This window comes from Amblyraja radiata, chromosome 7 (genome assembly GCF_010909765.2).
Source record: "Amblyraja radiata isolate CabotCenter1 chromosome 7, sAmbRad1.1.pri, whole genome shotgun sequence".
Taxonomy (NCBI): Eukaryota; Metazoa; Chordata; class Chondrichthyes; order Rajiformes; family Rajidae; genus Amblyraja; species Amblyraja radiata.
In genome coordinates this window covers 55599754-55624341 of record NC_045962.1, presented here as the reverse complement: position 1 = coordinate 55624341, position 24588 = coordinate 55599754, and the positions used below count along the sequence as shown (strand labels likewise).

At 39.5% G+C, this 24588-nt stretch overlaps 1 protein-coding gene across 2 annotated transcripts in view; it reads left to right on the top strand.

The window, feature by feature from the left end:
• The window catches only part of lmln (leishmanolysin like peptidase), a 62322-nt gene that overhangs the window by 9360 nt on the left and 28374 nt on the right, over positions 1-24588 (top strand). For both annotated transcript variants that reach the window (XM_033024591.1, XM_033024592.1), the window contains 7 exons: positions 3099-3181; positions 7180-7297; positions 12196-12374; positions 14956-15061; positions 17558-17652; positions 18129-18246; positions 19276-19383. In XM_033024591.1, coding sequence (XP_032880482.1) covers positions 3099-3181; positions 7180-7297; positions 12196-12374; positions 14956-15061; positions 17558-17652; positions 18129-18246; positions 19276-19383 — 807 coding nt within the window. The remainder of the gene's footprint in view (positions 1-3098; positions 3182-7179; positions 7298-12195; positions 12375-14955; positions 15062-17557; positions 17653-18128; positions 18247-19275; positions 19384-24588) is intronic.

The following is a 24588-nucleotide window of genomic DNA, read 5'->3' as shown; positions in this document are numbered from 1 at the left end:
TGTAGTATTTAACCTACTTTGCACTGTAAGAATTTTAAAGTTTTAAAGTTTAAAGTTTCATATTTGCCTAATATGATGGCAAATTTGAATAGTGATTGACGTATGCTATGATTATAGTTCATTATGTGGCATATTATGTTGAAATAAATGACATTACCTATGTGACTATGAATATTAGTTCCATATTCATGCAATTATTAGCTTTCTTGACATCTTTAAAAAATCATTATTGATGTTAGGAATGTTATTATTTATTTGAATATTTAATTCAGAAATACATATCCTATATGCCATCTTTTGAGATTATTACCTGCACCTCAAGTTTGTTGTCATATGTATGAGTATGGGGAGGCACAGGTGCAATTAAAAATCTTACTGGCAGCAGCATCACAGGCACATAGGCTCAGGTAAACATGCAAAAACAAATCTCATCTTGTATGTGTTTATATGTGTGTATATATGTACATGTATATGTGGTTGTCTTTACATCTTCGCAAAAACACTACGCGGTAACGATTAAATTTTTACATATTCTGATTCACATTTTTCCCCTCTAGGCAGAGAGCACCTTCACTGAACATTTTATGCTTTATTCCACGACTTATTCTTGACTTATACTGATTAAAGTTTAAAAAAATCAAAAGACTTTGAATTTAAAATGACCAGCTTCAACTGATGGCTAGCAGTGATCAGCTTCACTGAAGATTTCATTCTATATTTCACGTTATTCGTGATTAAGGTTTTTAAAATTATCAACTTTAACAAGATTTTTACTGTTAAAATCCTTCCTCCCAGCTTCCAACACACTACGATACAAAGTTGCAAGACAGAAACACTCTGAACTTTGCACCACAATGGGATTTTTCAACAGGAGGGGAAGGGCCAATTGGTATTGCAGTTAGAACGTCTGTGGCAGGCAAGGGAAGTGCAATTGGAATTCTTTTTTAAAGTCCACTGCTGGGGGAGGCAGGGGAGTGCTGAAATCTTACCTTCGGGAACGGGTTAAGTTGCGTTGGGGGAACAACTGAGTGGTGGAATATTGCGTTGAGAGACCACACCGTTGGGGGAACAGACATATTCTGATTCACATTTTAAATTAAAGCCATTAAAATCATTCCTACCAGCTTCCAACACATTTCGATACAATGTTGCAACACAGGAACACTCTGAACTTTGCACCTCACAGGATGGGGAGGGCGAATTGCTATTGCAACACGCAGGGGAAGTGCAATTGGATTTTTTTTTAAACCCCGCTGCTGAGAAAGGGCAGGGGAGTGCTGGAATCTTATGTTCCGGAATGACTTGAGTTGGAGGACCTCACTTCCCGTGGGGGCTACACATAGGGAACGGGTACGTTGGGGGAGCAGACCCAACGAGTCTGCACTTGGTCTAGTTACATATAAATTACAAGTTAAATTCTAAAATAAAGTTTTGTACATAGTAAGACTTTGCACAAAGAAAATATTATTGCATAATTAGAAAATAAAACCCAAGTGCATAGTAGTTCAAAACCTAGGCTGTAGTCAAAGTAGGATTAGGGTTGTTTAGGTTGGATCAAGAATCTGATAGAGTAGCTATTTCTGAATGTGGTGTTGTTTGACGTCAGTCTTCTGAACCTCTCGTGATGGTATCAGTGAGAAGAGGGCTTGCCGAGATGGGATCTTTGATGATTGATGCTGTCTTCTTGAGGCAGCGCCCCAAGTAGATGCTTTTGACTGAGGGCTTCTAATGTATATCTGTAAAAGTTTGTTGAATTTTCAGTGAATCTCTAAACTTTTAAGAAAGTAGAGGTGTTTGCAACCTTTCTTTGTGATTGCCTCTATGTCCTGGACCTAGGGACAGTTCATCCAAGATGTTAATGCCCATGAATTCAAACTTGCAAACTTTCTCCACCATCAAATAAAAATTGGCTAGTGGACTTCCTACTTCCATTTTTCTGAAGTCAACACTCAGTTCCTTGACCTTGATGACATCAAGTGAGAGGTTATTGTTACGGCAACACTCAACCAAATGTTCAATCTCTCTCTGTACACTGACTCACCATCACCAGTGATTCGCTAATTTATAATTTTGAAAAGTTCCATTTTGATCCATGGTTACTGGAATTGCAAGTGTAACTTCAGTTAAAAACAATCAAATTATATTTTGTCCATCAACAAATCTCTTCCTAAACTCATAACATAGTTGGTACAAATTTACGTTACTAAGCATTGTGTAGAATATTCAAATCATGCTGCAACTTTGAAATAAATGCAGTAAAAATAGTATCTGAATTGGGAAGTAACAGGTAATTTTTTTGCTATAACTTTAAATGATGTCAATTATAATTAGTAAATGTAATCTTCTTCTTGCGTATGGCGTGCACAGCTTAAAGTTATAGTTCAACTTGTTCAATTTGATTTATTTGTTCGTGCATGTAGGGTTGATTGCATTAGTCGAAACAGGGTGGACCACGTGATGATTGCAATCTCCCACCCGAATAAATTTAAAAATAATATGTTTACAATATCCTAAAGAGATTCCTGGTGAAATTAAGAATTTCCCAGTTTGTTCAGATCTGATTTTTGTCTATTTTTGATAATGACACGTCACACACAGAAAGTAATCGATTTCTGCACTTTTTTTCAATACTCATTATCTGGACAGGGCTCTTGCAGCTTTGAATAAGATGAAAAAATGTCACTTTGAGAAATAAAAATGTGGATGCTTAGCCTTCCCATCTATCCAAAAAGAGAACAACTGAATTTTGACATGGCTGAAATACCAATAGACAACATAAAATAATTACCTCAAAGTTGCATTGCAGTAATTATCCTATTTATCAGTGAATGTTACATGTAGTATTTCAATTTTATGTTGAAGGTGATAAAGATTTGGTTTTAATTCTTTTTCTCTTGGAGGAAATTTATAAGAAGGTAGTTCCTCATCCTGCAAGTGAAAAATTGGGGAAAAAATGTTGAGTCATGTCTCCTTCTTCAATAACCAATATTTTATTGATATAATGTTATTTATTATATTGGGTATCAATTATATTTCTGCGAATTTAGATTTAAATCTAATTGCTTATTTTAACTTAATTTCTTTTGTTTCCATTTTAGAATAAACTGTTTCCAAAAGCAATCAAGTATTTACAAAATACATTCCAAGTTCGACAAGTAATTGGCCCAATTCTGTTAAGCAGGTATTTGAGTATTTAAGTTGTCTGTATAATCTGCAATAGAGTTTTTGATCTAAATGAAATATATATTTTTAAGTGTTTTGGGTGCAGGACCTGAGAACTGTGTCCAAATACATTCAAAACCCTTAATAATACATTCAAAACCTTTTGATGTTTCAATAAAGATTAGAAATGAAACAATGAAACTTTTGAGCAGCTCTAATCACATCATGGCAAAGAGTTTGAAATTATGAGTTTGTCAGAAGTATGCATTTGATGCTGTGGTAAATAGAAACATAGTAAAATTAGTTGGTCCAAATGAAATTTTAAAAATAGACTGGCACACCTTGATATGGAAGACATTCTGAATTTAACTCTGGTAAACCTAACCTGAGCATTTTCGATTTGATACTGAAAAGTTGACGTGGACAGCATTCCATTTCTTAAAACTGATCTGCCTACCTTTTATAAATATGAAAGCATTCTTAGAGCAAAATATTCCCTTTTCATGTCGAAGTAGCAATATTTATTTGAGATTTGCTTGTTCATATCAATAATTGCAACATCATTATTTTTACGATTCAAATATTATAAAACATTGTACAGTTATTTTGTCTTTCATATGTATCAATAAAAGAACATCATAATCAAATTGCTACTGATATTTAAGTGTTACTAAATTAATTAATGCAGTATGAAGATAGTATTTTCTGTCATGAACTGACAACACTTCCAGGCAAATAATTATACAGGTGCACAACCTTTTATCCGAAGATCCAAATAACGAAAACCTCCGAATAGCGGCCATTTTTTCGGTCCTTGAAGAAAGGTCCTTGAAAACGTTCACCGAGGGCGGCCCGCAGAGGTGACAGCGGAACCTCCGGTCGGTCCTCGAAGAAAGGGGAACTAAATCCCCATTCATAAAAGAGAAGGTGAGGGTATATTGCGCGGAAAGGTTAATAATTGACAATCTGCTGCTGCCTGCCCGCTGAGTTAAAATGTTCCCACGCAAGACTCACGATACACTGTGTATCGTGAGTCTACCGTGGGAACTTTTTAACTCAGCGGGCAGGCAGCAGCAGATTGTCAATTATTAACCTTCCCGCGCAATATACCCTCACCTTCTCTTTTATGAATGGGGATTTAGTTCCCCTTTCTTCGAGGACCGACCGGAGGTTCCGCTGTCACCTCTGCGGGCCGCCCTCGGTGAACGTTTTCAAGCGCAAGCACGGAGATCACAGAGACCCACAGCCAACAGCAGCCCAGCCCAGCCCGCTCCAACTACAGAGGAAAACTGCAAACTGGCCGGAGACGTCAGGACCACCAGAAGCCGTTCGCCGAGCTGCGCCCCCTCATCGGTACACCGACCCCCAGGCCCACTGCAAGCACGGAGATCCCAGAGACCCACAGCCAGCAGCAGCCCAGCCCCGTTCCAACTAAAGATCTTTGGTTCCAACTACAGAGGAACCTGGGTTGCGGATGAGGGGGCGCAGCTCGGGGCGTCGTAGGGGCCCATCGGGGAGCGGGTTCCTGTTGGTCCTGACGTCTCCGGCCACCTGCCATCCTCCGGGAACTGTACCGCCCTTGCAGGAGAGTGGGGTTGTTTGCAGTTGCAGAGGGAGGGGGCAAGGGCGGTACAGTTCCCAGTCTCAGATCCAGTCCAGTGGGGTGGCCGGAGACGTCAGGACCAACGGGACACCGACCCCCAGGCCCACTGCAAGCACGGAGATCCCAGAGACCCACAGCCAGCAGCAACTCCAGCCCAGCCCCGCTCCAACTCCAGAGGAACACGTAGGGGAAGAAGCTGATGGTGTGCAAGGTACGTCTTGTTCTTGGGGTGGCGGATGAGGGGGCGCAGCTCGGGCTGTGGGCAAACTGCCACTTGTCGCCGTAGCGGCCCATCGGGGAGCGGATTCCTCTGGAGTTGGAGGGGGAGGGGGGTATTGTGCTGTTTGATCGCCCCCTGCTATCCCAGGGACAGGGAGACAGCGGCTTTTTAGACTGGTGGACAATCACTTCCAAAGTTCTGCCCACACAGTCAGTACACCTCTCCTACACTGCATTTCATACAAACATTTATTCTGCAAGAAAAAACTACATTGAAGACACAAACTCGCGACCGAGTAACTGCCAGGATCGAGGCGCAAACTCGCGACCTAGCTCGGGGATTCAAGTGACATGAGTGCGAGAGGTGATTCAATGCTGCGGTCACATTTACAAATTCAGGAATTCATTCAACACACTGCATTTCATACAGACATTTATTCTGCAAGAAAAAACGACATTGAAGACTCAAACTCGCGACCGAGTAACTGCCGGGATCAAGGCGCAAACTCGCGACCTTGCGGATATGAGCCGAGCCCTCTACCACTGAGCCAGCCGTTAAAATCTACGCAAAAAAATTTCCATTCCGAAGACCGACAAATTCTGAATTACGAAAAGTGTCTGGTCCCAAGGCTTTCGGATAAAAGGTTGTGCACCTGTACCAGGCTTGGTTTCCAAACTACTTTATCAATGCATGCATATGTTAATCCTGGCTAAATTGGAGCAGCCTGAAGAAGGGTATTGGCCCGAAACGTTGCCTATTTCCTTCGCTCCATAGATGCTGCTGTACCCGCTGAGTTTCTCCAGCATTTTTGTGTACCTTCGATTTTCCAGCATCTGCAGTTCCTTCTTAAATAAATTGGAGCAGCCATGGCTTTAAAATTGAGAAAGGGCTTGTGTGCTGCTAGGCAATTTTGATCAAGTTAAATGTGCCTTTATAAAACTGAGACAACTGCTGAATGGTGCCAGTATGTCTGAGGCCCAGATAAAAGCTGCAGAGAAAGAATGGGGCATGTGCAGAGTTCTTACAATGAGGTGTAAAATGCATAGAGTTAATTGGATCAATGCAAGCCAGGTATACATATTGTAAATAATGTTGCTAAGCCTTACTTTGTTAGTTGTTGATTGGTTGAAATGTTAAGCTTTGTCTGGATTGTTTGAATTCCAGGGCACATGTTGCACTATTCATCTGTGTTGGCTTCCTTCTAGAAGCTTCTTTCGAATACAGTGTATATAAGATTATATTATTGGGAACTGTCCATCATGTACTGTTGTAATCGATATGTGTTATTGGACTATTCAGAGACCACCCCCATTTGGTTCGGCCCCTCAAGGTTCGGGGACCTATAAAAGGTAGCCCCCACAAGGTCCTGTATCGATCTTCTGGAAGAGCACTTGGGACTGCGTGACCTTTTGTAGTGTCTCTGCTTGCACGAGCTAGAAGGCCTTGGCCAAGCAGATACAAGGATCAAACCCGCGGTGGTTAGGTATTGTATAGGGAAATTTCTGTTGTGTTATCCAAAATAAAGTTTAGTTGCTCAAGTGCTTGATTCAGTATTTTATTGACTGAAACTAGACTAGGGGGAGCTTAGAACAAGCTATTTACACATATACTGATCACTTACAATGCATTGTTGTCTGCTTACTTGTGAACAGGCTAGCTTCAAGTGGCTAGCTCCCAACTCACCATCTCAGACATGGGAGTTTACCTCTTCTGGTTGATCTCTGAGTTGTTGTTGCCAATATCCTGTGAAGTCTTGTTTATAAACATTATTTAAATACTCTCCAAGTTCCTCCTGATTTATTTAAAACCCTGTAGCCCTAAAAATCTTTTTTTTCCATACCCATACTTGCTTTCCAACTTCACTTACTATCGTCTCTCCCAACCTTCAGCTTCACAGCACATCAGTTGCTCATTCCTTCGTAACTCAGCTCAAATGACTAGCTAAATGAAGTTCTTTCATATTTCTCAAAACCCTGAGTCTGTACTATCAACCCAACCAACCACTGACTGGATAAGCACAAAAAGCTAGAGTAGCTCAGCGGGGCATGCAACATCTCTGGAGAGAAGGAATGGGTGACGTTTTGGGCCAAGACCCTTCAGCTCCACTCTTAGAGCCTGTTGGGATACAAGACTTCCCGCCCTGACCACAATGGTGAAATTAAACTCTTAAACTGTTTTTGTTTTCTTTTTAAAGGCCATGTGCAACAAACCAGTACTTAAGAAAAAAAGATGACCCATACATGTATTGCCAAGGTGCCTGTGCTGAGATCACAAGATGTGGCCCAGTGATTGTACCAGAAGAACATTTGCAAGTAAAATCTTTGTTATGAAATAAATCTCTATTGTAAATAAGTTTATTTTGACTTAATCATGTTTTGTTTTGCAAGAGTGTTTATTTCGTAGGTTTGTGCTTATTTATTGAACTTTTCTTTAAAGAAATGTATGGTATTGCATGTGTACTATCTAGATTAAGTACACTTCTTTTTTTTTTTTTTTTTGTTTTTGTTTTTTTTGTTTTTGTTTATTTTATTAGAAGTTAATACAATACAAAACAATACAGTGGCACCTAATTTTAGGTGCCAACTATGTCATACCGTAATCCATTCTATGTACAACCTCTAGTTTTATGTTATGAGTAGGCAAGACAGGAAAAAAAAAGAAAACAATAGAAAGGGGAAAGTGTGGAAAAATAGATGGTAGAGAGTAGAAAAATGTGAAGTGTGGATATAAAAAATAAAAATAAAAAAATAAAATAAAAAAGAAAAGGTGGAAAGTAGAAATAGAAGAAAAGGCCCCTTAAAAGAGAATTTTTCAAATCTATATTCGGAGATGTAGATCTATCCACGTCATGAACTGAAATCAGCAATCCTTATGGTACCGCTGCATCACATGATTCCAAAAAGTCGATGAAAGGAGACCAACTCCTTAAGAATTGGTCATATTTATCTATTAGTCGGAGTCTCATTTCTTCAAGGCGTGCTATGTCCATCATATTCCTAATCCACATTTTAACAGTTGGTATGGTTGTATTTTTCCAAAATTTAAGTATCAATTTCTTTCCAATTATTAACCCATAATTAAAAAAAACATTTTGGTCTTTATTTAAATTGGTATCTTCTCCTATTATTCCAAATATAATCCATTCCATTTTGGGTTCTATTCTTGACTTGAAGAGCTTTGTAAATATATCAAATATATCACTCCAAAATTTATTCAACTTTGTACATCCTACAAATGAATGTGTTAAATTAGCGTTTTGAAACAAACATTTATCGCATCTGGGAGAGACGTTTGGATAAAATTTATTCAACCTCATTTTTGAATAATATAATCTATGTAATAATTTGAATTGAATTAAATTATGTCTTGTATTAATAGAACAGTTATGTGTATTCATCAAATACTTTTCCCATCTATCCTTCGAGATCTTTATCATTAGCTCATGTTCCCAATCTTCCCTTAGTGCTTCTGTTGAGGGTGATTCTCTATCTAATATATTATTATAAAAGTATGAAATTAATTTTTGTGAATCAGCCTTAATATTCATTGCTTCTTCTAAAGGGTCTAAAAATATAGTTTGAAATCTATGTGTATATTTCTTCATAAAGTCACATACCTGTATATATTTAAAATATTGATTATCCTTCAATTTTAATTTTAATTTTAATTGTTGAAATGATAACAGTTTACCCAATTCATACATATCCCCTACTTTCCTAATCCCCAGTCTATCCCATTGTTGATATGTGTTGTCGATGAGAGAAGTACACTTCTTTTGGTCAATTGATACTTGAGGCCAGGATAATTGGAATTAAATGGAGACATAATGATATAGTGTATCCTTTTAAAGATTAAATATTACAAGTACTGTCTTGGGGGAAGAGTATTTTTCAGCAACAAGAAGTTATAGTAAAACGAGCATTGTGAGGATCAGCAAAAATATTGAGCAGAGCTGTGAAGATAATCTAGAGTAGGATTATAAAACTCAACTATGAAAGTGAAAATAGAGAAGCACTTCGGACCACCAGATGATGAAGTTAAGGGTAGTTCAGAGGCCAGGAGATTACAATTTCCTAATTATGTCCAAAGGTAAAGGTTTGGTAAAAATAGTCACTGATACCTGATCTGGTAAGTAAACAGAGAACCTAAGAATATAAGGTGGAGATGCTAGACTCAAAATGCTAGAGTAACTCAGTGGGACAGGCAGCATCCCTGAAGAGAAGAAATGGGTGGCGTTTTGGGTCGAGATCCTTCAGACTGAAAGTGGGCTTGGTTGGAGGAGGGAAGATGAAAGAAGAAGAAAAAAATGAGGGTGACAAAATTGATTTAAAATTAGTGTTGTCCCCACAACAATGTCCCGAGCCCCATCTTATGGTAATGGGGAGCGAGTTAAATTTGGAGGAAATACATATGGGTGGAAAGAGGGAGGAGAAAATGTACTGGGAGTAAGCTCGGGTGACAAAATGCAGCTTGAAGAACACAATTGGTGAAGTATGAGGGGGGGAGGGGGGGGAAGGCCCATGAAGGTATTAAGAAGGTAAATAGGAGTGTATCGGGAATGAGAGGATAGGGTGGTGACTGGGAGGAAAGGACAGATAATTGAGACTTTGTTGTTCTCTTGTGGTGGGTGACAATGGTGGGTTAATAAAATGGGGATCACCTTCTGGCCATGTTGGGGGCAGAGATGACTGTTAGGGGTCAATGACTCTTTAAATTGATGCTCCTTCACCATCTTGTTGAATGGCAATTTGGATGAGTGTGAGTTACAGAGAAACCTTAGAGAGATTACATATACATGGGCTTAAATTTTATTTTTGTACTTATTTGCTTTTGTGCCAGATAACTGTGGGCTTCGGCTAAATAGTACAACAAATTATGGTTACTCTACCTCAATCTACATTGGTAGTAACTTCCATATATTATGCAACAGTCATTTAGAATTATATAAAGATTACAATGTTGACTCATTTGGCCTAATCAATTTGTGTAGATGTTTTTTCTTCGTACAAGCAATTATACTAATTTTACATGTCCACCCCTTTCTGTATGGTTTCATTTTCTTTTCCTTCCAACTACTTTCAAGAATCTGAAAATATAGAAACATGAGTAGCAAAATAAATATTTATGCCCGCACAGCTGGTCAATTATATTATGGTTTACCACTTTCCTGTCTATTCCACATATCCCTAGATTTATATAGTGTCTAAAAATCTAATGGCCACAAGCAGCATGAAGCAACCACAGCCCACTGAACTTAGCATCTCAAAGATTCTGATAATCTTGAATAAAATAAATTTCCCCCACCTTTACAAAAATGGCTGTCCTCATTATCTCTCTTATTCTAGACTCCTTTGCTAGAAACTTAAGTGTTTCAATGTGATCACTTCAAATACTTTGAAACTCTAATAAGGTATAGGCAGATTACTTGACTCGTTTCATGTACAATCCATTCATTCCAGGAATCGACATTGCATTACCTCTGATGCAAGTCAACCCCTAATTATTAAAACCAGAACTGTACACGATATTTCTGGTGTGATCTCATTAACGCCCAATCTCATTGCAGAAATCCTTCTAATTGTATATTGACAAGAACTTTTCAGTATAAAGGAACACAGACCTGCACAACATACTTCAACTGTGATTCCATTAACTTTGTGCAGAGTCATAGTTGCATCTTGATTATAATCAAGAGAGAGTTAGATATAGCACTTAGGGCTAACAGAATGAAGAGATATGGGAAGAAAGCAGGAATGGAGTACTGATTTTGGATGATCAGCCATGATAATAATGAATGGCGGTGCTGGCTCGAAAGACCGACTGGCCTACTCCTGCACCTATTTTCTTTGTTTCTATTTTATTAAACCTCTTGCCATAAGACTTAGCATTCCATTAGTATTGGTAATGTTTAACTAATGTTTGCTTATCTGAAAACTTTTTAGTTTTTAAGCAGTGATTGATTCATTAACTCTGCTCTCATAACCATAGTCAATATTATAAATCTTGGATTCTGTGTTGCACCCTTTTGCCCATTCTGTCACTTTATTAATATCTTCCATCAATGGATTCTCAGAATTCTTTACCATGCATCCTAAATTCATATTGTCTCCACATTTAAATTCTACTTTCTTTAATCCAAAAATACAGCAACTTTCTCTTGTTTTATTTTCAAATCATTGATGCACACAGCAAACATTATTCTTATAACAAACTTTTTGGATGCGAATACCCACTTCCATCAACTTTGAAAGACTGCTTGCCACACCAGTGTTTTTTAATTTCAGATTTTAAGTCAGTTATTATCCTTCCCCATGTTCTATTATTTTTATTATTCTATTATTATTATTATTATTATTATTATTATTATTATTATTATTATTATTCATCTTTTTCAGTTCTTTTTTGTGTTGACCATTTTAAAGACATTTGAGCACTCGTGTAGATAGCATTCATTGCATTTTATACATGTGGTCTAATCTGTTGTGACGTGCAAGATTAGTTGCCTTCAATTATTTTGTGCTTCTACATATTCTGTAATTTTTCTTTTACTAATTCCAAATTTTCTTTAGTACATGACCCGTATTTGCTTCATTATCTATTTTTGAAAGTAGGAATTATGTTGATTCCTCTTTGAAGCATTAAAACATATTGACTCAATAAAACCTAAATGCAATTTCTGTGTTTTCTAGGTGTTAACACTAAACGTCTTTTTTTAATATAGCTAACAATGCATACCATTTTGCATTAAAACCATATCGCAGTATAAGAATGTATACTGTATTTAGTGCATGACTACTGTCTTAGTTCAATGGATAATTTGTGTTTTTGGAAGTTGACAATAAACTCACTTGAACTTGAACTTGAACTATAATCTTGTGTAAGTCGAACTATTGTCCATCTCACTACTGACGTCTCGAACCACTTTTTGAAATATTCTGAATTCATCAGTTTTTTGTAACTACATTTGATTAGTAAGATTTTGCAAAACATTAACAAATTCATGAAAGTGGCATGCCGACACTTGCTACAAATATAATGTTTTCTTCCCCTTTTGAAGCCATGTGTTTTGTCAAGCGATTGTTTTAAAATGGCATGTCACAAGTTTGTTTAGAATGTTTCAAGGCATGTACTTGGATCCAGATCCTCATTTGCTTCAGAAAAAAAGTTTTATTGATTGCATGGTTTATTAACATTTGTATGGTCTCTCCAGCAATGTAGAATGTGCAGTGAAAATGGAAAATCTTGTGGATCTGCAGGATTAACTCATGGTCCAGGAGTCAAGGATGCTGATTTTTTATTGTATGTGAGTGCACTAACAACAGAACGGTGTGGGCAAGAGGATATTGTAGCCTATGCAGCATATTGTCAGTTGGAAGCAGAATTGGACAGGTAAGATCTGATGCAGTAGTTCCCTGCAATGTAAAAATATATAATTTATAAGCATATTTCACAGGACTGGGCAACACCTTTTTAAATTATTTATGAAACTCTTACTTGATACTCCATAATGTTCACATATGCAGAACAAACATTGTTTTGAAACTCAGAATACCAAGTTTAACTGACACATTATTGATGTGAAACCTATTCTGATGTTAAACTGGTTGACTTTTATCATATTATTGTTTTATACAACCCATAAAAAACTACCTTTATAATTTCCTCTGTTGTCAAGAGCTTGAATAAGAAGTTATATCATAAAAAAAGTAAAAATTTAAATTAATATTAATAAGGAGAAAGCCTGATTCAAGAGAATAGGTTTATGAATGAATTAATTAATAAGTTTATTGGCCAAGTATGTACACATAAAAGGAAATTGCCTTGGTGCTCTACTTGCAAGTAACAACATGACATACATTAAACCATTAAGAATAAAACATTAAACCATTAAGAATAATTTTTTTAGTTTAAACATGTGAATGAAATAAAATACCAGACAAAAGGAGGCTACAGACTTTTGGTTATTGGGCAGAGTTACTGCTCATGGAAATTTTTTTTTTTTAATGTTTGACTGTGGCGTCTTTGACGGTCCGGAGTCGCCTTCCAGAGGGAAGTGCTTCAAAGAGTTTGTGCCCAGGGTGAGAGGGGTCAGAGATGATCATACCCCTCGCTTCCTGGTCCTTGCAGTGTACAGTTCGCCAATGGGGGGGGGGGGGGGGGGGGGGGGGGGGGAGGGGGAGGGGGGGAGTTTGCAGCCAACAATCTTCTCAGCTGATCGAACGATTCGCTGCAGCCTCCGGATATCATGCTTGATGGCTGAGCCAAACCAGACCATGATGGAGAAGGTGAGGACTTAAAGGACTCCACAGATGTGACTGTGGTATTGTTGAGGGTGAGTGGGAGGAGGGGAGGGGGAGCTCTCCTAAAATCTACTATCAATTCCACCGTCTTAAGAGCATTGAGCTCCAGGTTGTTACGAAGGAACCAGGATGCCAGCTGTGTCACTTCCTGTCTATAGGCAGATTCCTCCCCATCCTGGATCAGTCTAATCAGGGTTGTGTCATCCGCAAACTTGAAAAGCTTGACAGAGGAGTCTGGAGGTGCGGTCGTTGGTGTAGAGAGAATAGAGGAGAGGGGAGAGTACGCGGCCTTCCGGTGCTCCTATGTTGACGGTCTGCGGGTCCGAGATGTGCTTTCCCAGCCTCAAATGCTGCTTCCTGTCTGTCAGGATGTTGGTGATCCACTGACAGAGGGGTTCAGTCAACTGGACTAGTTTGGAGTGTAGTAGCTCTGGCACAATGGTGTTGAATGCAGAGCTAAAATCCACAAACAAAATCCTTGCGGTCTAGGTGCTGGAGAATGAAGTGCAGGCCTAGGTTGACTGTCATACACAGATCTATTGACCCAGTATGCAAGCTGCAGAGGGTCCAGCAGGGGGTTTGTGATATTTTTCAGCTGGGCCAGCACAAGTCTTGTGATTTTGCTGTAGATGATCATTCCCAGTGTCTTGACCTGGCGTAAAATATATTAACATCAACCGGATAATGTGTTGTACTGGGAACTGAAATAAGGATAATTAAATTTGATTTCCATGCTACTTTTGCTATTACATCTTCACTTATTTAATTAAAGAGCCTCACAACTACTAATTCTCTTCGACTAATGGAATTTACAGGATTAATTCCTTCAAAGGCTTTATTGTTGGATAGATTTTTTTATTGGTAATTTGGACAGATTTTTGAGAATACTGGTAAGAACAGAGGGAATCAAAACTCAATTGGAGACACAAAATGTAACTTGGGGTCAAACGTGAAATGAACAATAATTTCAAACATGAACAATCGGTTTCTAATTCAGCCAGCTGATGGGGATGAATGGTGTTTGTGACTGAGACTGAAGATGACAGCATTCGCTTTCCCTGCACTTAAAGGACATTTATACACATCCAGTTCTGAATTTGAGGCGGCCTGATAATATAGAGACAGTGGGTTGGGGAGTGTGGAGAATCAACATAGCAGCTGTGAGGTAAAACTGGCTGTAATTAGCATGGAAACTGGTATGCGTCCATTTGTTGAGATAGTCCATAAATGCTTAGAAAGTTTTTATAACTTTATTTTGATAAAATACATGTACATGATAGAATACAATGTGGTTCTGTCTTCATCTGTTCCTTAATCATTTTTAGTTTACAAAATTGCTGAAATTCTTTTACTGTCATTTAAACAAACAGCAAAAAAGTACAACAAATAACATACTTTTGGGCTTTGAATATTTTCTAACAATTTCTTCCCATTCTCACATATTATTCATCTCTTTGTAAGTATTCTAATTGCTTTAGAATATAGAATCTACAAAAATAGTAATGGTCAAGATGTTAAATAAACCTATCTAAGTTTTATAAAATTACCATTTAATTTTGTTTTGGTATTAAGATTTATGGGCTTAAGAAGTAAAGTTAGAAAATTTGCACAAACAAAATAATAAAAGACAAATGTAATCCAAGCTCATCCTTTTCTCTTTCAATTTCCAGGCCTATTGCAGGTTACGCAAACCTTTGTCCAAGTATGATCCCTATTGAGCCACAGGAGTTTCCAGGCATGTTGTCAACAGTTAAACATGAAATTGTCCATGCATTGGTAAGTACTGACATACATATTGTCATTAACTTAAAGAAATCAAGGCAGCAAAGCTGCAATGGAGAGGTTTTGATTGTTATCCCTTTTATTTGACTGACATTCCTCTTCTCTGTATGAATAAGAAAACATGCAACCAAACATGCAAACTTGGAACATGTTTTTTACCCTGCCAGATTAAAAAGTGAACAATTAGCAATTGTTACCTATGCTCCCAATTTCCAGAAATTACCAGCCTCAATTTAAAATTGTTAGGTCAAAACTAATGCTCCCCTTCCTCTTGTAATCTTAAATCTGTATACTTTAGTTCAGGGACATGTGGTGATATTGTATGCATTATTGGAGTTCAATTTAATACCTTAAATCACAACAGATCTTTCCCTAATAGTGTTCGAAACTAGCTTTTCCATACTTCACAAAGTGTATCTTTGGTTCCATTTCACAACATCCTGGTTCTGTGAAACGTTTTCACGGTTCAGAGTTCCAGAATTGGACACAGTTGTATAAAAATATTTTACACCGTTTATTTGCCCTGCTCCTCTTGCTGACTGCCAAAGTATCTAAGGTAGTTAAAATAGGGTGGAGGAGATGTATACAAAGAACATTAGCACAGATTGTCCAGTCAAATTATATTACATATTCCTCGTTGAAACATAACACAAAATGTTAATATTAAGCTTAAGGATCTGCAATTGTAAGCTTTTTTAATTTAATTTAAATTTGTTATTAATGGTGGCTCACAACCTCTATCAAAGTTATTTGGAGAAATGTTGCAAGGTCATGACTTAAATGTTAACCATTTCTCTTTCAACAAATGTTGCTTAATTTTCTGAGTATTTCCAGTGTCTCCATTGTTTTGCTCTTATGTTCTGTTTTAATATTATAAATACTTAAGAAAATATAAGAAATGGTTTTCTTGTTACATTCTTTACAGGACATTCTGTAATACTTGGGCTGTAAGATAACATATTGATAGTGCTTTTGTTAGTTGGCTCTATGCACATTTGTTCTTGTGGAGAATTTGCAATTTGTCGGGAAATAATTGGTTTTATTTCTCACAATTGAGGATTCGTATGGGTAGAGATGAACATGTTTGTGAATGCGAGAAATCTCAATAAAATGCTTTGCAAAAGAGGACTTTTAACCTGAAATTAAACATTCTGAAAGACTGAAAAGAAAAAAGACTGTCAAAAACAGGACATTAGTGCAACCACAATAGGAAAACAAATCCCTGGTAATGGAAGAGGTGGCCAGCAATGTTCTATAACCGAGGTAGGATTGGTGTTGTGCAGTTTGGACCAAGAACCTGATGGTTATAGAAAATGAGCTGTTCTTAATACTAGCACTTAGTAGTGTAGGACTTAAGATTCCTGTATCTCCTACCCAATAGCAGCAGCAAAACGAGGACATGAGCCAGTGGTGGAGATCCTTAATGATTCTTGCCAACTGATTGAGACAGGGCCTCAATTCATGCTTTTGATTGAGTAGGCCTATGCCATGATGGACTGGGCTGAGTCCAGCACTCTTTGCAGCCTTTTGCAGTAGATTTGATTAAAAACAGTACCTTTAAAAAGACAGTTTAGTCAAACCTGTCGCAAAACTCATTGTGATCACAGCCCTCTTTTATGCTTCTGAACCCAAGACAGCCTTCAGAGACACCTGAAGACATTGGAATGATACCAGCAACATTCTCTAGGAAATCCTCCAATTTCACTTGAAGAATTAGCAAGGTAATACTTGTGTAATCTTCAGGGACAACTTCCTTGTCACTGAAGTGCTAGTTACACATAGTCAGCTGCATTATGCAGATCAATAGGTTCATATAACTGACACAAATTTGGAAAAATATGTTTTTTTTCCATCTCTTCATGGATAGAAATGATCAGAATGAAATGCAATATTGCCATTGGCTCACTGGTCCATGATTACTCAGAGTGGAGAAGGAGCATTCGAGATGCATTGAAGACTTCAGGTCTGTGCATCAACCATTCACAAAAACCCTGCACGGATAATGAAAGAATATACTTCTCACAAAGTACCAGCCACCTTACAGCACTTTTAGCCCCATTTGTGGAACAGTCTGCAGTTCCCACATTGAGCTTATTTGCCACTTTAGAACCCACAAGCCAGGTGGAAATCTGACATTCTTGATTCTAGGAAACTGTCAGAGAAGTGTCAGACTGCAGTATATTGGATATTTGACAGAGTAGCGCAGTGCTCACTCCTGCCATTGCTATCATTGACAGATTTATTTTCTATGAGTAGGTTGGTAAGGCCAGTGTTAAATAGTTTGTTTCCTTCTGTTAGTTTCTTCATTCTGAATGTGATCTCTGACGAGTTTCATGTGGAATGCTAAATGATAATTTTTGAAGAACGCAAACTTTATAATATTTATAATTTGGGAAAAAATTGCAATGAGGGAACGTTTATTGCAACATTCCATTTTGTCTTGGCATTCATGTAGCTGCAAATAGTGGGTATTTTTCTGTTCCAATTTAGGGCTTTTCTGCAGGACTTTTTGCTTTCTACCGTGATGATGACGGGAAACCTCTAACTATGCGGAAGGCGAATGGTCTTCCACCTTTTAATGAATCGTAAGTTTAGATAATATTTATTTTTTCTTTAAATCTTTATCTTTTAATTAATTTGTGCCCAAGGTTTTATTTTTAATATTCTTTGTGGTGAAATATTTTGTATTTACCTGCTGGTTTAATCTTAAAACAATTGTTTTTCTTGTATTTGTTCATGAATGTGGAGGTTGTTGACAATTTGGCATTTATTAACCATCCCAATTAATTCCTTAACTGACACATAGTGAAAGTGGCATATTTCCTTCCCAGAATACATTAGTGAACCAAATGTGTTTCATCACGAATTGGTAACTACTAAAATGAATTCTAGATTCATTTAATTACGTGAATTTAAACTTCTCAGATGGCATGGTGACGTTTAAACATGTCTGTTGATGAACTAGCACACGCTAGTTATTGGTTGAGTAACTTTCCTGCTGGGTAATATTTATTAATTTCCTGAAATCATGTTATGATGACATTCATTTATATTTGAATAGAATTGGATTATACCAGTGGAGTGACAAAGTTGCACGTAAGGCGACAAGGTTGTGGAGTGTACGGGGAAACAGCAAGCTTAATCATGAGGTCCTTCTTCTTGTAACTCCTCGGGTTGTTGTGAGTATCAGCATTTAAGTTCCTTTGTTAGGAATAGGAATACTTGATTGTCACATGCGACTAGGCACAGTGAAATTCTTTGCTTGCATAAACAATGTATACAAATAGCAGCCGCCTACGGTGCTGATAAAGTCACAAAGCACGCCGGCTCCCCCGTTTGTCCCTCCTTCCCCCACCACAGCGGTTTCCCCACGCCAGTTCCCCAGTCCTTTGTCCCCCCCCCCATTGTCCATTGTTCTTTCCCTCTCCCCTCACGGCGGTCCCCTCACGCCGGGTCCTCCATTGTTCTTCCCTTCCCCCCTCACGGTGGTTCTCCACGCTTTCATCGACCGTCGACAGCAGGTCGACTCGCGAGGCATCGCTGCCGCCGCGAGGTTTCACCACCGCCGAGGCCCCATTATCGCGAGGCTTCACCACTATCGAGGCCCCATCATCGCGAGTCTTCACTGCCGCCGCCAACGACTCACCTCTGTCGACGCCGCACTTCATGCCTCCGTGGTGCCGACCTGGGCTCCGTCGGCCACTTCGCCCGTCCCAGGCTTCTACCCACCAGGCCGCGGCCCCGACCCGGGCTTCTACGCGGTGATCCGGGAGGCATCGAGACCGCGGCACCTCGATAAAGGCCTCGTTCCCAGTCCGCAGCCGCGGCTCTGTCGGGAAGCCTTCTGGCCGCGCGGCCCGTTGGGAAGCCGAAAGGATTAGTAAGGGACAAATAATAGAAATAAACAGATTTGTTCAAATTAATAATCTGTAGCAATGGATTTGCTCAGGATTCAGTGCTTTTCCCTCAGTTATACACAACTATACAAACTGATTTAAATGAACGAACTGAGTCAAATGATAGCATAAATATATAGGTGAATGAAGTACTTGCAGGGTGACTTTATCTCCCGAAGCACTGATATTATCTAGCACTATATGCAAGATATATTTTTCAACTTTTCCTCTTATTTATAATATGTTGCAAAAATATTTTGACACGGAGCCCCATTTAATTTTAATAATTAAAATTGATTACACATTGAGCAGAAGGAAGCCCAGCAACACTTTAACTGCCAAGTCCTTGAAGGGATGGAACTTGAAAATCAAGGTGGAATTGGTACAGAACTGAACCACTGGGAAAAGAGGTTGCTGGAGGTAAGATTGATTCGAACTTGTATAAGGAGGTTTTTCACATAGTTTACAGTTATTATTTCAGTCCTGCTGGATGTAATTAATTTTATACATAGAAAGAAATTCAATTGTGTTGCCCAGCAGTTTTTTGCATTGTGATCCAATTCTTGGGTTAGGTGGGGGGGTGGAATTAATGTGACTTGGGAAACGGGGATATACCGTGTAATTTCCACAGCAGGGCTCTCACTTAACTTTTTTTCTCTGATACCAGCCGGGCAACCTAGGCAGCTTTTTAGGTTGCCAAATGACAGTTTAGGTGGTCATTTAAGACGGCTTGCATGACGCGTGCAATAATGTGCTCGGACGAAGTCGGTATTATGCTCAATGAAGCATTCAGATATTATTTCTGCTTCAAATAAAGTCACAAACTAAACATATTCACCAATCAAGGCATGATATATACCACAATGACATGCTGCAAAATTACAATACAGTATCTCAACTCTTTTTACACGCTGCAATGAATGCAATTTCTATTATTTCTTTCCACTTCCTAACAAAAATGTGGTTGGATTATTCAGCATATGATCAACCTCGGTGAGACTAAGCGCAGGCTTGGCGATCGCTTCGCACAACACCTCCACTCAGCTCACAATAACCAACCTAATCTCCCAGTGGTTCAGCACTTCAACTCCCCCTCCCATTTCGAATCCGACCTTTCTGTCCTGGGCCTCCTCCATGGCCAGAGTGAGGCCCACCTCAAATTAGAGGAACAGCACCTCATATTTCGCTTTGGTAGTTTACACCCCAGCGGTATGAACATTGGCTTCTCCAATTTCAGGTAGTCCTTGCTTTCTCCCACCTTCCCCTCCCATTCCCAGCTCTCCCACATCCTACTGGCTCCGCCTCTTCCTTTCTTTTTCCCGCCCACCCCCCCCTCCCCTCCTTAAGACATCAGTCTTAAGGAGGGTCTCGACCCGAAACATCGCCTATTCCTTCGCTCCATAGATGCTGCCTCACCCGCTGATTTCTCCAGCTTTTTTGTTTACCACCCATTCACACAAGTTCTGTTATCCCACTTTCCTCACCCACTCCCTACACATTAGGGGCAATTTTACAGAGACAAGTTAACCTACAAAACCAATGCATCTTTGAGATGTGGGAGAAAACCCACACGCTTGCAGGGAGAATGTGCAAATTCAACACAGACAGTGCCCGAGGACAGGATCGAACACAGATCTCTGGCGTGTGAGGCAGCAAGTCTACCAGCTGTGCCACTATATTTTGTTTTCCAACACAAAAAAAAATATACGTTGCTACCTTTGGTTACTAAAAATATTAAACTATCCATTGTCAGTCCTAAATCTCTGTCACGCTATGTCCCCCTTTACAGCTACTGTATGTGTTAATTCAGTTCAAGATTATGGGGCAATACATTGGCCATAAAGTTGCTGCCTAAAAGTGCCAGAGACCCGGAATTGTATGGAATTTGCTCCTTTTCCCTTTGATCGCATGGGTTTTCTCCGGGTGCTCGTGTTTCCTTCCACATTCCAAAGGTGTGCAGGAACCTTTTTCAGACTCACCCAAAACGTAATATTTTCCTTTTGTCCAGAGATTCTGTCTGACCTGTTGAGTTACTCCAGCTTTTTGTGTCTAACTTCGGTTTAAACCAGCATCTGCAGTTCCTTCCTACACACACACATGATACTATATGATAGAACTTTATTAATCCCAGGAGGGAAATTGTGTGTGTGGGTATATATATTACACACACACACACATATATTTATATAGTTATTCATATATAAATATACACTGTTTTATATCTCGTTTATAACATTGTTTACAGAGTACTACATTTACATATTCTGTTGTGCTGCTGCAAGTAAGGATTTCATTGTTCTAACTGGGACGTGAGAGAATAAAATATTCATGACTCTTGACTTACATCACTAATGTGTGGGATAGAACTAGTGTACGGGTGATCGGTGGTCGGCGTGGACTCGGTGGGCCGAAGGGCCTGTTTCCACGCTGTATCTTTAAATTAAACTAAAAACACTAAAACCAGAGGGAGTCTAAAGAAGGGTCTCTACCCGAAACGTCACCCAATTTCTTCTATCCAGAAATGCTGGCTGCTCCATGGCGTTCCCCTGCACAATTAAAGCATGGAATAGTCTTCACTCTACCATAGTTACACAACCAGACGCAACTAAATCTAAGGTAGACAAAAATGCTGGAGAAACTCAGCGGGTGAGGTTGCATCCATGGAGCAAAGGAAATAGGCGACGGGAGATCAGGTTGGTTAGTGCGAACCAAGCGGAGGGGTTGGGCAAAGCGATCCTCAAGCCTACGCTTGGTCTCACCGACGTAGAGCAGCTAACACCTGGAGCAGCGCATGCAATAGATGAGGTTGGAGGAGGTGCAGGTGAACCTCTGCCCCACCTGGAAAGACTGCTTGGGTCCTTGGATGGAGTCAAGGGAGGAGGTAAAGCAACAAGTGTAGCATTTCCTGCGGTTGCAAGGGGAAGTGCTAGAAGAGGGGGTGGTTTGGGTGGGAAGGGACAAATTGACCAGGGAGTAATGAGGGAGCGGTCTCTGCGGAAAGCCGAAAGGGGAGGAGATGGGAAGATGTGGCCAGTGGTGGGATCCCATTGGAGGTGGCGAAAATGTCAGAGGATTATCTGTTGTGGTAGACAAAAATGCTGGAGAAACTCAGCAGGTGAGGCAGCATCTCTGGAGAGAAGGAATAGTAAGATTAAATGAGAACTTACCAGTTCGAAGTTTGATCTTTATTTTATGAGGAGTTACGATGAGGGACTACGTGAAGAAGACCCCGTCCAGGCGCACAGGCGTCAATCTTCAAAGCAGCGGTGTTAAATCACAGATAATAATTACCGAAGCATAATAATAAGATAAGTGAGAAAACAGAACTTCCATCTGACCTTTATGAGGGTGGGAGCGGACGGCACGTAGTCCCTCATCGTAACTCCTCATAATATAAAGATCAAACTTCAAACTGGTAAGTTCTCGTTTAATCTTACTATTTTACTTCGGAGTCACGTGAGTGACTACGTGAAGATTTCAAAGCTCTGTGATTTCATGCCGTAGATTCAAATCCAGGCGTCTCACTGCATTGATTGACTGAATGAGTGAAACAATCAACAATATATAACCATAACATTGATGCAATCAGTTAATGGTTTATTTATTATAACAAAATGTTACCCCTCTATCCCAGAGGGGAACTTAACACTGAATCCAAAACAGCACCACCAAATACCCCAGGTTCTGCAATCTCCTTATGGTAATACTTGTGAAACATCAACCCCAGGTAAAAAAAGGGATGAGGTCCTACAAGATGAATTTAGGGAGCTAGGAGATAAACTTAAAAGTAGGACCTCAAAGGTAATGATCTCTGGATTACTACCAGTACCAAGGGCCAGTCAGAGTAGAAATAGGAGGATGTTGCAGATGAATACGTGGCTTGAAAAATGGTGCAAGGGGGAGGGATTCAAATTTTTAGGGCATTGGAACCAGTTCTGGGGGAGGTGGGACCAGTACAAACAGGACGGTCTGCACCTGGGCTGGAATGGAACCAATGTCCTTGGGGGAGTGTTTGCTAGTGCTGTCGGGGAGGATTTAAACTAATGTGGCAGGGGGATGGGTACAAGAGCAGAGAGGCAGGGGGGTGTAAAATGAGGGTAGAAGCAATAGGTAGCAAGGTGAAAAGTAAAAGTGGCAGGCAGACAAGACCAGGGCAAAAATCAAAAAGGGCCACTTTTCAACATAATTGTATAAGGGGTAAGAGCGTTGTAAAAACAAGCCTGAAGGCTTTGTGTCTCAATGCAAGGAGTATTCGTAATAAGGTGGATGAGTTGAACGTGCAGATAGCCATTAATGGTTATGATATAGTTGGGATCACGGAGACATGGCTCCAGGGTGACCAAGGCTGGGAGCTGAACATCCAGGGATATTCAATATTCAGGAGGGATAGAGAGAAAGGAAAAGGAGGTGGGGTAGCGTTGCTGGTTAGAGAGGAGATTAACGCAATGGAAAGGAAGGACATTAGTTTGGAGGATGTGGAATCAGTATGGGTAGAGCTGCGAAACACTAAGGGGCAGAAAACGCTGGTGGGTGTTGTGTACAGGCCACCTAACAGTAGTAGTGAAGTTGGAGATGGTATCAAACAGGAAATTAGAAATGCGTGCGACAAAGGCAAAACAGTTATAATGGGTGACTTCAATCTACATATAGATTGGGTGAATCAAATTGGCAGGGGTGCTGAGGAAGAGGATTTCTTGGAATGTATGCGGGATAGTTATCTAAATCAACATGTAGAGGAACCAACGAGAGAGCAGGCTATTTTAGACTGGGTATTGAGTAATGAGGAGGGTTAGTTAGCAGTCTTGTTGTACGTGCCCCCTTGGGCAAGAGTGACCATAATATGGTTGAGTTCTTCATTAGGATGGAGAGTGACATTGTTAATTCAGAAACAATGGTTCTGAATTTAAAGAAAGGTAACTTTGAGGGTATGAGACATGAATTGGCCAAGATTGACTCAATTAATTCTAAAAGGGTTGACGGTGGATATGCAATGGAAGACATTTAAAGACTGCATGGATGAACTACAAAAATTGTTCATCCCAGTTTGGCAAAAGAATAAATCAGGGAAGGTAGTGCATCCGTGGATAACAAGGGAAATCAGGATAGTATCAAAGCGAAGGATGATGCGTACAAATTAGCCAGAAAAAGCAGCATACCAGAGGACTGGGAGAAATTCAGAGACCAGCGGAGGAGGACAAAGGGCTTAATTAGGAAAGGAAAAATAGATTATGAAAGAAAACTGGCAGGGAACATAAAAACTGACTGCAAAAGTTTTTATAGATATGTGAAAAGAAAGAGATTAGTTAAAACAAATGTAGGTCCCTTGCAGTCAGAAACAGGTGAGTTGATCATGGGGAACAAGGATATGGCGGACCAATTGAATAACTACTTTGGTTCCGTCTTCACTAAGGAAGACATAAATAATCTGCCGGAAATAGCAGGGGACCGCGGGTCAAAGGAGTTGGAGGAATTGAGTGAAATCCAGGTTAGTCGGGAAGTGGTGTTGGGTAAATTGAATGGATTAAAGGCCGATAAATCCCCAGGGCCAGATAGGCTGCATCCCAGAGTACTTAAGGAAGTAGCTCCAGAAATAGTGGATGCATTAGTAATAATCTTTCAAAACTC